This window comes from Crocodylus porosus, unplaced genomic scaffold, assembly GCF_001723895.1.
Source record: "Crocodylus porosus isolate Cpor-Errol unplaced genomic scaffold, CroPor_comp1, whole genome shotgun sequence".
Classification (NCBI taxonomy): Eukaryota; Metazoa; Chordata; order Crocodylia; family Crocodylidae; genus Crocodylus; species Crocodylus porosus.
This window is the reverse complement of record NW_017728914.1, coordinates 20,132,523-20,145,157: the sequence shown is the minus strand read 5'-3', so window position 1 is coordinate 20,145,157 and position 12,635 is coordinate 20,132,523. Positions and strand designations below refer to the sequence as shown.

General features: G+C 49.8%; 1 protein-coding gene across 4 annotated transcripts in view; it reads right to left on the bottom strand.

Annotated features, from left to right (window-relative positions):
- SH3PXD2B (SH3 and PX domains 2B) overlaps positions 1 to 12,635 on the bottom strand; it is a 124,092-nt gene that overhangs the window by 22,399 nt on the left and 89,058 nt on the right. For 2 of the 4 annotated variants that reach the window (XM_019534947.1, XM_019534948.1), the window contains exons 6-7: positions 8,126 to 8,151; positions 7,406 to 7,441 (exon numbers count right to left, since the gene is read on the bottom strand). In XM_019534947.1, the coding sequence (XP_019390492.1) occupies positions 7,406 to 7,441; positions 8,126 to 8,151 (62 nt within the window). The remainder of the gene's footprint in view (positions 1 to 7,405; positions 7,442 to 8,125; positions 8,152 to 12,635) is intronic. The other 2 variants (XM_019534950.1, XM_019534949.1) reach the window with 1 other exon arrangement.

Sequence of the window (12,635 nt, the reverse complement as noted above, 5' to 3'; positions counted from 1 at the left end):
ACCAAAAAGAATCTGCTCAATATAGACCTCCTATGGAGGACATAGAGAGAAATCACTCCAGAGCAAGAAACCTCTTCCTGGCCGTATGTGAGCCGCACACATGCTGCCTGGCTGCCTGCCTGGGGCGGGGGAGGGAGGCTGGCATGCGGCCGGAGCACAGCTCCGTGGCCTGCTCCACAGCCGCGGTGAGGGATGTGCTGGGGCGGGGGGGGGCGCATGCCAGTCCGCCTCTCCGCCTTCCCCGGGCAGGCGGCCGGGCGGCATGTGTGTGGCCCCCACCACACTGCCCCCCGTATCATTTGCCCTCAAAGCCCCCTGAAGAGGGGCACCCCTGCCCTCACTGCCTGGCCCTGCTCCCAGCTGCGATGTGCCACCTGGGGCCGGCAGCACTCCCCACTCCCTCAGCCCCCAACCATCTTCCTCAGCCCTCAAGCCCCACTTACCTCTAGGATCCAGGGGCAAAGGGCATGGCTCCATGGTGGCAGCACTTGCCCACAAAGCCCCCCCACCCTGCATGCAGCTGCCACCACCCCACACTGCTGCGGAGCCGTGCAGCCGGCTGCAGGGCATGCCGCTGCATGCAAGCCCCGTTTCACCCCCCAGGCTGGGCGGCACATATGTGGCCTGCACACGGTGGTTGCCACTGCACTGCTGCTGCCATGCCCTGCTCCACTTGCCCACAAAGCCATTCAGGTGGCTGTGGGATGGTAGCGCAGGGCGCAGTGGCACAGTTGCGGTGGTGGCCTTGGTGTGTGAACCTCCTGTCAGGCCGGCCAGCATGCGTGTGGCCTACAGAGTGGCACCCCTGCCCTCACCCCTTGGCCCTGCTCCTGGGAGTGGGCACAGGGGCACACTCCCCCCTTCTTGATCTACCCCCCCAGCACCTTCCCTTTCCCCCACCCTTCCCCACCCCTTCCCCCACACACACTTTACCTGCTGGGGTGGGTGTCAGTGTCTGTGGGTCTGGTCTGGAGGGCTGTTGCGAGGGGCATCAGGAGGGCTGTTGAGACTGTGAGAGGGAGTGCGGAGCACCAGCAGCACTGGGAGGGGCTGTGGGGGGCCTTTAATTTCTATCATGGATTTTGGGTTTTTAACCAGAGAACTTGCAATTTTTAATCAGAGAAAACTAGGATCCCTGCTGATCACTTCATAACATTGATGACTCATGTTCATCTTGGTGCTAACAGTGACTCTAAGATCCCTGTGCTGCTGAGAAGGTCTTCCCCCAGCCTGTAAGCGTGCTGGTAATTCCTTCTTTCTAGGTGCAGCATCTCGCATTTGTCCTTATTGAACTGCATCCTACTCTGTTTCTTCCATTTTTCCAACCTGTTCCGATCTGTCTGGATTTGTTCCCTACCCTCTGCTGTGTTAACTTTACCCCATAATTTGGTATCATCTGTGAATTTGGACAGAGTGCTTTCCACACCCTCATCCAAATTAGTAATGAAGACACTGAACAGCACCAGTCCAGGGATCGAGCCTTGTGGGATACCATTGCCCACATCCTTCCAGGTCAATGCTGACCCATCCACCACCACTCTCTGGGTGCGACTCCTAAGTCAATTTGTCACCCAATTTGCCTTTTTATTGTCTCCTTTCTCCCCTCTAATGCCCCACACAAGTGACAAAAGTTGTTTTTGCTCTGTAGGTCCTCTGGTTTGGGTTATGCACACTAGATGGTCCATGGATCTCTTCCAGCCTTGAATACCTAGGAGTCTATGTATGCCAAGGATATTGAAATGGTAAGTTTCTTTCTGCTCTCATACAGAGAACATGCACCAAGACATTATGCGGAAAACCCCATTCTCTGCTGTCTTCTATTTGTCCAGAGCTTTCCCCATCCCTCCTTTTCAGCTCAGCCAATCATATGGAGTTGCTTTTCAAGCAACAGTCTTAAAGGCTAAGTACAGACATTAAAAAAGCCCGAGGCAGAGTTGATCTTACTTATGCAGTTTTCTGTAAGTGGCATAGTTTAGATTGGTAGCAAACAACACACACATTTGCCATTTGGTTGAGGGGACAAATCTTAGACCAGGTTCCGCCATTTTAAAACCAGTCTATGGGTGGCACACCTCTGTTGCATTATGGGTATAGAGCAGTTTCAATTGCTTATACCAGTAAAAGTGTAATGTCCGTACCTGGCCAAAATGACTCCGCCATGGAAATTCTAGGGTTTGGTTCCTGTTTTGCTTCTGTTGCCCTCCATCATGCAAATTGAAATCGGAACCAGTTCAAGGCAGGCAGCATCTTTTAGCACTAGTATAGTGGGGCCCTAATCTTGGTTGGGATATCTAGATGCTACTTGCAATAGGGAGTCTAATGCTCCTGTTACTTTAAGGGAAAAACCTGTAGCAGATAAGTCCAGGCAGCTGAACAGAGGGTAGCTGTGCAGGAGTAGATACCAAGGAAGCCCTGTTATCCAGGCAGAGAACTGGCCCTTAAGGAAGAGAAGAACTTTTGTCGACAGTCAAGGAAACACTGCACAGAGGGAGCTGGCTGCAGAGAGGCAGGCAATTAGATACCACAGTAGGCTACGACAAGTGTGGGACTGCTGCAGTAAGGCAGTACAGCAAAGCCTACTCAGCTGTACTTGTCAGCTCCCAGGACAAATAGTTGGCAGGTCCTGATGGAGCAGCCCTGCAGGTGGTACAGAGAGCCACATGACCTGCAGGGGCAGGATTTAGGAAGTATAAAAACCCAGGGCTTGAGACTAGGAGGCCATTTGTCTCTGCAGGCTGCCAGGGGAGGGGCCCTGCCCTGAAGAGGACTTCTCTTCTTGGCCTTAAATTACTTGGTGTGGTTGATGGCGGAGACCTTTCCATTGCACTGCAGGCAGCCCCCTGTGAGAGTCTACTGAAGTTTCCAAATGGGAGGATCTTAGCTATGCAATTTACAGTGACAGGGGATTGCTCTTGGGCTTTCCCTTTAGCCTCCTCCTCCAGCCTCTTGGCTAGGGGCACGCAAGACTAGGGGACATTTGAACCCCAAGGCCTCCAGGCTTAGGGCGTGCATGTAGAATCCCTGTCACGGATTTGGGAGTATCTGAAGCCCCAGGATGAAGACTCTGGGAGGCAGGATACTTGCCAGTGGTAGCACCATACAGACTTTGAATAGCTGAGCTTTGATGGAATTAGGAGCTGTTTGGCTGACTTGGCCTGAGACAAGAAATTAAAAAAACAGACAAAAAAACCCTGAAAAGGACTTTGTCAGGGAGACTGGCTGGGAGTCATTTGTCTGAAAGACTACAAACCACCAGGGATGGAGCCCTGTACTTAAAAGACCAAAGCAAAGAGACCCATTGAAAGCTGCCTGCCAAGAAGGCTACAAGTAAGAGGTTACAGGATTAAAGAGGAAGGTTATTTACATAGCCAGATGAAGCAGGATTAATGATATAGCCAGTGTGCTCATCTTTGTGTTGGAGCTGTGACCTGCAGTTTGGGATTGGGATTAACGGAAAGGTCAGGAGTTCCCAGGGGAGCCTAAGAAGTACATGACAGTTGTGGGGAAGCCCTGCCAGCGCTGGATCCCCACCCCTTGAGTAGGCTACCATTAAAGGAAGATGATTAGAGAGGAAGAGAGACTTGAGCACAATATCTGAGAAGGGCAGAAGTGGGGTCAAGGGCCCATAGTCCAAGAGGGGCAAGGAACATAGCCCAAGAAGGGTGAGAACCAGAGAAGCATAGCCTGAGAGGGACGAGAAACAGGGTCTGGGACCCATAGCCCAAGTATGGTGAAGATTAACAGGGCCGGGGAGCCCCTAGCCCCAGAGGGGCAAGGACTGATTAGGAACATAGGAACCTGAGCCCCAGCAGGAGCAGAGATGGACAAAGGCAGAGATGCCTGAGTCTAAGGAGAGGCAGAGATGGCTTGAAGGAATAGAGGTCTGAGCCAAGAGGGGCAGAGATTGATATGGACAGGAAGGCCAAGATTAAATGGCTCAGCACCCACTGATGGATGATCAGGAACACCTGCAAGGCTTGGGCATGGCTGTAGGGGAGGTTGGAGCCATGGAATTAGCCCTTAAAGCAATTATTGTGCTGGAGCACAGATGGGCCAGGTGGGGTGCTGGTGGGGGCAAGCTCAGGAGGGACTCGCTCCAGGACAGGGATGGGCAAAATGTGGCCCACAGACTGGATGCAGCCTGCCAGGCCATTCTATCTGGTCCACGGGGCCCCTAAAATTTAGAAAATTAATATTTATCTGCCCCTGGCGGCCTGTCATGTGGCCCTCAATGGCTTGCCAAACCTCAGTAAGCAGCCCTCCACCCAAAATAACTGCCCATCCCTGCTCCAGGACAGGGGCTCACCCCAGGATTTTAGGCCAGATTACTTTTCCACCAATTTAACTGATTACAACAAGGCATGGCAGGAAAGAAGGAAGGAAAGAGACCCCAGGAGCCAGAGTGGGTGCAGGAGCTGTGCAACTACTAGGGGATGCTATGGCTACTCCTGGGGCCAGTCCTGCTACAGTACTATAACACATCCATGTACAATACTATGCAAGAGATGTGGCTAGGATAAGAATTAGTGAAAAATAAAACTAACCACTAACTGTCTTTATCTATATTAATATCTGCTTTAAAAATCCATTAGAGAACTTTAATCATGTGTATATTATACATAAAACCTGTGAAATGGCCATTTTGTTTGCTGGTTCTCAGACACTGGAAGAGTACTGTAGTGTAATGGGGAGGGTTTATCTGCTTACACATATTTTCTATTGGAATTTAAAGGAAAAAAGAAAAACTAGAAACAAAACATTTGAAACAGCCTTGGGGATTTGTAAAAATTATTTTAACATGAAAGAATAAATGACCAGATCAGACTTCAGAGTCTTGCTACTTGCCAAGAGCCTTCCCCATCCCCTCTGATGTCTCTGCTGGTGTCTATCCTGATGTCCTACAAGTCACAGGTTATTTGTGCTGTGACCTCCTAGGCATTATGGTTATAACAACAGCAAAGCCAATTACCAGTGGGGCTAAGGCTCAGTCTCCAACACTCATCAGTGTTTGATGGGACTACTAGAACAACTCTCTCCACTGGGCCTTTTTTGAAAAATCCCTGTTGTTAGACCAAAATTAAGTTTCTTCACCAAGCTGTGTCCAGGGTAATTTGGCACTCCACCAGCAGGCATTTAACCCTGCAACATCTATTTCTATGCCTGACAATTTAGTTTCTAACAATCAAGCATGCATTGCTCCTGTCCAGGGCTCTGGGATGGTTGCACTTCTTAGTTTTCTTCAAAGGCAACTGGCACCTCTTGACCATCATTGGAGAAATAAAATAACGGTTCCTTGGGAAACCTGCTAAACCTATTACAGTGTATCAGCAGTTGTAACGTCCTTAAGGACAATTTGCATTAAAAGAACATTTTGTGTGTCCGTCCTCCCTCCACCCTGGAGTCAGGATCAGCACCATAAGCAGCAGGAGAGGAAGTACAAAAGATGGCGCTCAAGAACCACCCCAGAACACAGAAAGTAGCATTCAAGGGGTTGTCAATGGCCCTATACTCATTCCTTGCAGCCTACAGGCCTTGCTTATACAATTGCCCTACTGATGGGACCACAGAATCACAGGACTGAAAGAGAATCAAAGCTCCTAATCTACCATAAGCTAAAAAGACTGCAGTTCTTGCAAGCAAGGACTCTATCATGGTGCTCTGACTCTGCCCTTGAGGAATTATTATTATTAAACAGACAACCTTCTCCTCTCTCCTATCTACACCAGATATTCCCATTTTTCCTGCCCAGTCTAAGTGGGCTGGGTGCAAGAAAAATAAAGCAGTTTTGATCCCAAACTACACAAGAGTACCTGACTTTTACTGACTTGGCTTCCAGCTGGTCTCATTCTGTCCTGAAAAAAGGAGTATTGGAGAACTGAGATTTTTTTACCTTAGTTCCTTCAAGAAAGAGCAAGAAGGCGAGCAGAATAGCAATGCCTTCCATGAGTCCCCAAGCTATTAGTCTTCATCCACACCAACATGCTCTTCAGTTCCACATTTGCCATTCAAAGAATCATCTGAACCAAGGCCACAGCCTTATTATACATCCCCTCCCCCATTCCTCATGTTCACATCCCATTGATTTGGTATGGAGAATTATCCAACAAGTTGTGACCAGCATCTGCAGTTGATAATGCGTTGTTGCATAACTCACAAGGCTGTGTACCATTTTGAGACACACACCTTGCAGAAGTCAAAGTCAGAAGAAACCCCGTTACCGCAGAGCTTGATTATGAACCTAATTTTATGCTAGAGAAAGCAAAATAATGCCCAGACATTACTTGTTCACAAGGAGCGCAAATCCTGTTTTACCAGGGGCCAAGGTTCTGTCTGCCATGTCTTGGTCGGGCAATTTTTGAGTAGGGAATTTTTACTACTCCTCCATGAATCTGATCCCATTAAATGGAGGCTAGGATATTTTTCATAAAGTACAACAAGCTACAAATGCAACCAGTATGCAGAAAACAAGACTTAAGGAATGAAAGATAATAGCCCCAAAGCCCAGAATCAATGGTGGGTACCCAGTGTGAGAGAGAGAGAGGCTATCAAGTCTCATGTGGGAGCAGTGTTTTCTGTTCTCCTTAGGTTCTGAAGAAAAGGGGACTCGATCTTCTGGTGTCTTTCTTGTACCCTTCCTCTTCACCTGAAAACCGTTCTCTCTGACTTTGAGGTCCCAGCTCTCAATCCAAAAACTCCAACCTATTCTAGGGGGAATGTTCAGCTAACATTTACATCTTCCCTTTGGATGGCCTACTGTCCTTCTCTGTAACCCCCACAATTCAAAATTTGTAAGGTAGCCACTCCTTTGCAACCACAAACTGAAGATTCCCTTTGCCAAATTTCCAGGAACTCCAAGCAAACCCTTAAAACACTCCCGTAGGCAAGTGGTTTCCACCTCTGTTCCCATAAGGGACGTATCACATTGGCACAGAACTCTGTCCAAAGTTGGGGGATGGGGAGGGGGACAATCAATCAGGAAGCTCTAATAATTCATCCAGTATTGCACAACCCCAGGCCAATTCACTAGGAGCAGGGACTGAATGGCATTTGTAGTCACACATCTGCAGCCCCAGACAGGCTCCCCTTCATCCTTTGCCTGTGACATGCAGGACATGCCTTCCAACCTGCACACTCCATACCGAGGCCCTCAGAACTAGTAGGCAGGCCACCAGTTCAGGCTGGCACTCCAGTACCAGCCGTATGTCCCCCGAGAGGATAGTCACAAAGACCAGTGCACCTTCTCTCTTCAGCCCCTCCCCCATATCTGCCAGCCAAGAAACCGAGCCCCAGGGTGTGTGATAGCCTCTTGCAAGGAACCCTGATTTCCCCACACAGGAACAGTGGATGCCACCCAGCAGGAAGGCAAAGCAAGAGCAAGGCCCAAGTGGTGAGCAGCTGTTACTACCTCTCTGAAGGTAAGAAGCCGTTCTCTGGATAAACCCTAATGGAGGAACAAAACGATGGAGAAAGAGAGAGTGAGGGAGGAGGGAAACAAATGTGGAGATGAAGGAGCTGGTAGGAAGGGTTAAATTAATCACTATTCCTGTAGTCCAGCATAGTTGGAGAGCAAAGCACTCCTGCCACTCCCCTTCCCTCCACCAGAATCACCCTGGCATATCCTAAGGCCAGGGGCTGCCAAGGGAAGCAGAAGAGAGCTGCTCTGCTACTGTAAGGCCACCAGAGAACCTCCCCCTCCTCTCCACCCTGCAGTAGTCCCCTAGAGAGCAGGAGAGTTATATGTGTCTTTGGAGGGCCCAATGTACCTTTGGAGGCATGACTGATGAAGCACCCACAGAAAAGCCTAAAACTGGGGTTCCAAGCAGTTCACAATGAAATGTGTGGACGAGCAGTTGGGAAAGCATCCTCCTGTTCATACTGATACCCGGCCCCGCTCTCTCCCTAGACTGAAGCAGCAATGAAATTAGGGATCTCAGGAAAGGAAAGATCCAAGCAAAATGTGCTCACTCCACTTCTGTGACTCTGGAAGAAACTCTGAAGATGTCTAGCAACTGCTCCCCCTCCCACTCTCAGTGCTACAACTGCTCAACAGTAGTACCCAAGCTGGTAATGCAAGCTCTTCCCTCCCTCTCCCTGAAATTAGAGAGAAGGAATAAAACGTCCTTACCAGACTTCTTCTTTCCAATGGGTTCCCTGAAACAGACAGAAAAGGCAAAATCATCAGAGGAGGGGAATAAACTGAGCCATCTGTGTTTGGCACAGCAGATCTGCCTAGGCCCTTGGGACAAGGCCCTAATTTCTATTCATGGCTCTGTAACTAACTCACTATGAGACCTTATGCAAGTCTCTTTTCCCACAGGGGACTGGACATGATCAGCCTTCCCCACATGCCAGTCCTCCCACTTTCATGTTTTCATTTCAAGTTTTCATTTTATGCGGGAAAGTGCTAGTGTCAGTGGGTCCTCCTCACCCTCCCTACCTGCCTTGCTTGGAAGCGCCATCCCTGTAAATCTGCAGAAACAGGCCTGAGAACTAGAACTGCTGTGAACAAGGCATCCTGTGTGAACTAGCATGTCAGCAACAACTGCAGGTTTTTAAAACAGAGACAAAGGCTTTTGTAACAAAATGGACGCTGTTGTGAAGACAGGAGGAGAGGGAAGCTGTAAATTCCCTCAGGATATTGAGAATTTCTCACAGAGAAGGGAGAAGGCAGAAGTGGACTGAGAGAGAATCAGATTTTTTAACTCCAAACAGAAGACATGTCTCGGTAGCACCCTGGAAGGGTAGAATTGTGTTCAGGGGGATGGGGGATGTACTGCTCTCGGCAGCGATGCAGGAGGATTTGGGGGCTTTGGGTTGTTCTGAGACACCGGGAGGTTTGTCCTGGAGATCACGGAAGGGGCTGGCAGCTTGGGAGTCAGGAGCAGATGGTACCCAGGCATCCACTGGCCTTTCTGCCCCCCTTCCACCCCTTTAACTCTGCTAAGAAACTTGGGGTTTAGCAGCCTTGGGCCCTTACATAGCTTCTCTCTGAATAGAATAGGTTCTGGGGGCACTTCCGCATTTAAAATAAAAGAATGTAATGGAAAAAGCAGGGTGCCATGGAAGGCTGTTCCCAGTAAACCGGACAGCCACAGCTGCAAGCAAATTGGTTGTCCTCTTCACAGAAGAGGATGTCTTGCATGTCCCAAAGGTTGCCTTGTACCCAAACCTTGCATCCACCTCAGCTCTTTGGGGTGCAGACTGCAAACATCTGACATCACTCAGCAGCCTTAAAACTTTGCTGCAGCTAAGTGACACTGCAAGACAGGTTGGTAGTAATTAGCTCCCACTTGCTGGTGGGCAAGAACTGCCTTCCCTTCTTTCTAAATCTACAACACTATCCCTTGTCTCGGTGTAAGATCCAGCCCTCAGCATCACTCCTTGTGCCTTAAAAAAGGACTGACACACACATACAGAGCTGCTCTTCTGGCTTCCAAAGACAGCAGCCTCTGCGGGACCAGCACTGGCTTGCAAGGGGGCCTTCCCCAGGACTGGAGTTTCCAACCGCTGCTGGAAGAACCGCCCCAGCTGGCCCAAGACCTGCTGAGCGTACTGCTGCCAAGCAACCATTTCCTTTGCTTGTGAAGTCTGTTACAAACCAGCTCCTTCTCCATTTGTTCCGAGGCCAAGTAGAGCTGCCGCTCCAGCTCATAACAAAGGTTGGGCTTTGCTAGGTTCTTCTTTCAAGCTTATCAGTACTTAAAGATGCAGTTACTGCAAATATAAAAAGTGGTCTTCCCTGGAGGAATGGGTGATTCAGAGACTCCTGTCTGCTCTGCAGCCTTCAAAGCCTGGCCTGAAAACATGCGTCTCTAATCTGCTAGCAGCATAGGGCTGCGGTCACTGCTCCAGAGGCACCCGCAGGATCTCTCCCTGACGCAGCCCATCCTGGCTCAGAAGGGGTGCAGAGCTGTAGAAACTCCCCTCAGCCAAACCACTAAGCCCTAAAAGCAAATATCTTCTTTTTATCCCTTCTGGGGCCGGACCCCAAGGCATACCCAGGCCTCACCTCCTGAATATGCATGTGTAATGCCCTTCTTGCCCCTGCCCCACAAATAAAAATGGTGATACAGGAGTCACCAGGACAGCTGGGACAACAGCTCTCATGAGCGCTCAGGTGCGGATGTTTCCTGATGTCACCAATCATGGGGAAGTGAGAGCTCTGCTTCTATCCCACAACTGGCAACCAGCCCGCAGGGTAGGGTTTGCCTCAGTCTTTCCTCTGCATCTGTTGTTCCTGCCGTCATTGCCACTGCATGGGTCCTTCTGCTCTAGGCAGATGCTGATGAAGAGAGGGAATGAATCAGTGGGACTGGTGCAGAAGGCAAATGCACCCTCTCACCCCACAGTCCCCTCCCCACAGCTCACTGCCTGAACACCTCCCTCTGCAGACTCACAACAGAGGAACACAGTCACTTTGTCTGTAGCTCTAAGCAGAGGCTGAAGGGACTACTTTTCACTCCCAGGGTTTTAGAGCCTGTTTCCAGCCTCTGGAGTCTGCCACACAGAATTGAAAATAAACACCACAGGAATATATTGGACACAGTGTCCCAGGATCAAGAAGAAGCTGGTGAGTCTTGAGGTTACTGAGCTGTGTGCAGATTGAACACAGTGTTTCCCAGGTTCAGAAAGCAGCCGGGGAACCTCCTGGACTCAGAGCCCAAGGTAGTTGAAGCTGACAAAGAAGGATATAAAAAGCCTGGCTGAAAATGAGGCATTTCATCCAGCTGTCCAACACCTGGCTGTGTCTCAACACCTGGATGTTAATTCTTCCAGCCAGAGAATGATTCATCACTGCTCCTTGTCCACCTTACGCCTTTATCTATCACCCCCGGCTGCAGAGATGAGTTCCCCAAGGTCCCCCCAGGACTCTAGGCTCTGCAGACTGGACCATGCTGGAGGGCAGAGCCCTGCACACCACCAGTCTGCCTGCAACCACCAGCTGCCCTGCTACTTGGGAGGCAGCTCAGTTTATTGAGCTCAGTGTACTGGGGCAGGGGAGAGGGAGATCCAGAACTGCTGTGGTGAATGTACCTCCACCAGCTTTTGCTGGAGGGCAACCAGCACTCCCAGACAGCGAGAGCACAGAGGAAGAGAACAGCTGCCTTTTCCATTGACATCTGCTAAAGGTATTAATGTAACTCATCCTCCTCTGTCTCCTTTCACTGCCTGGATCTGTCTGGATAAGAAGGGTGAAGGGGGCTGCAATTTCACTTTGTTGCTGGGATGTCCAGACACGAACACAAAGAGCAGCAGCACGTTTGAATATAAGCAGCTTTGGTCCACCACCTCAGAGAGAACAAGAGCTCAGACAAGACAGGAAACAGCAATAAACCTCCTGCAGCAGCCCCTCCATCCCCTGCTGGCTGGGGAAAACCTCGCGGCACAGAGCCTCCTGGAAAACCAGAGATTCTTCTGATCAGCAGAGAGAAGGGAGGTGGGGGCACTGCTGTCCGGTGGGAACCTCATGTAGCCACATCAGAACAATTCCCAGCAGCAGAGATGATTCAACCCAGACACTGGGTCCCTGGCTGCTATTGCAGCTGGGCTGATTAGGGCCAAGTGGGAACCCCACGACAGCAAACTAACTCCTTGCAGCCTGCATGCAGCTTGCAGGTCACCAGTTAGACAGCCCTGTTTGAGTGCGTGCTTCCCAAAAGAAGAGTGTCTCTGTGCACAAGAGCTGAAATCTGTGCTACAACCCCGGAAGCTCCCCTCATGTTTAACTACAGAAATAGCTCAATTCTGTTCCCAAGTGCAGACTCAGTCTAAACCAAGCCCTCTTCTGACTTCAAGGGCCTGCCTGAAGCATATGAAAAAGACCCCACACTAGTTATTTCCAACTCACCAGTCTCAAGGATAAGATCCAAATGCAGCATGCTGTCTTTGTGCATAGGAGCAAGGGATGCTGGCCTTCCTCTGAATATCCTCCATGGAAGCTCTCCATTTGCTGAAGCAAGGGGGACCTGTAGTTTTGGAGCCAAAGGGTCTAGTCCCAGCTCTAGGTCTACATACCCTTTACTATCAGTAATACCATCTGTCTGCAGCACATGGCATTCATGATAGAAGCCATGGCTTTTCTGGTTACTGGAAGACATAGCTTAGGTGCCCCTGAATACAGTTCACTGGCTTTTAACCAAACTAATAGCATTTACCATGTCAGTAGTGTCTATTGTCCTAATAAGTAAAAAATGGCTATCAAGATAAGTCTCCTCCATAACACACTCCATTCCTACACTGCAGCAGGGCCTGAACTTCCTTCACAAAGGATTATTATCTCCTTCCCCCTCCTGTGTTTCCTGAGTTAAGGCCAAAGACATGATACATAAGCTGCTGCACAAAGCCATGGCAGGACACATGGGGAGCCTCATGCCTGAGAAGAACATCCCAACTAGTACCACTTCCAGGAAAGCCAGCAAGCATGTGAAATTCTTGAAAGGAGATGTGCAGCAGACATGAGCTATGGTTTGCAGCTGGGATTAATGGAGACAAGGGGGAGGAATAGGTTCCATTCCCTGTAATAGATGTGGAAAGTTGTGCCTGTAGTCCCCTTTCATAGATTTCATAGACATTAGGGCTGGAAGGGACCTCGGGAGATCATCGAGTCCAGCCCCCTGCCCAAAGGGCAGGAAGTC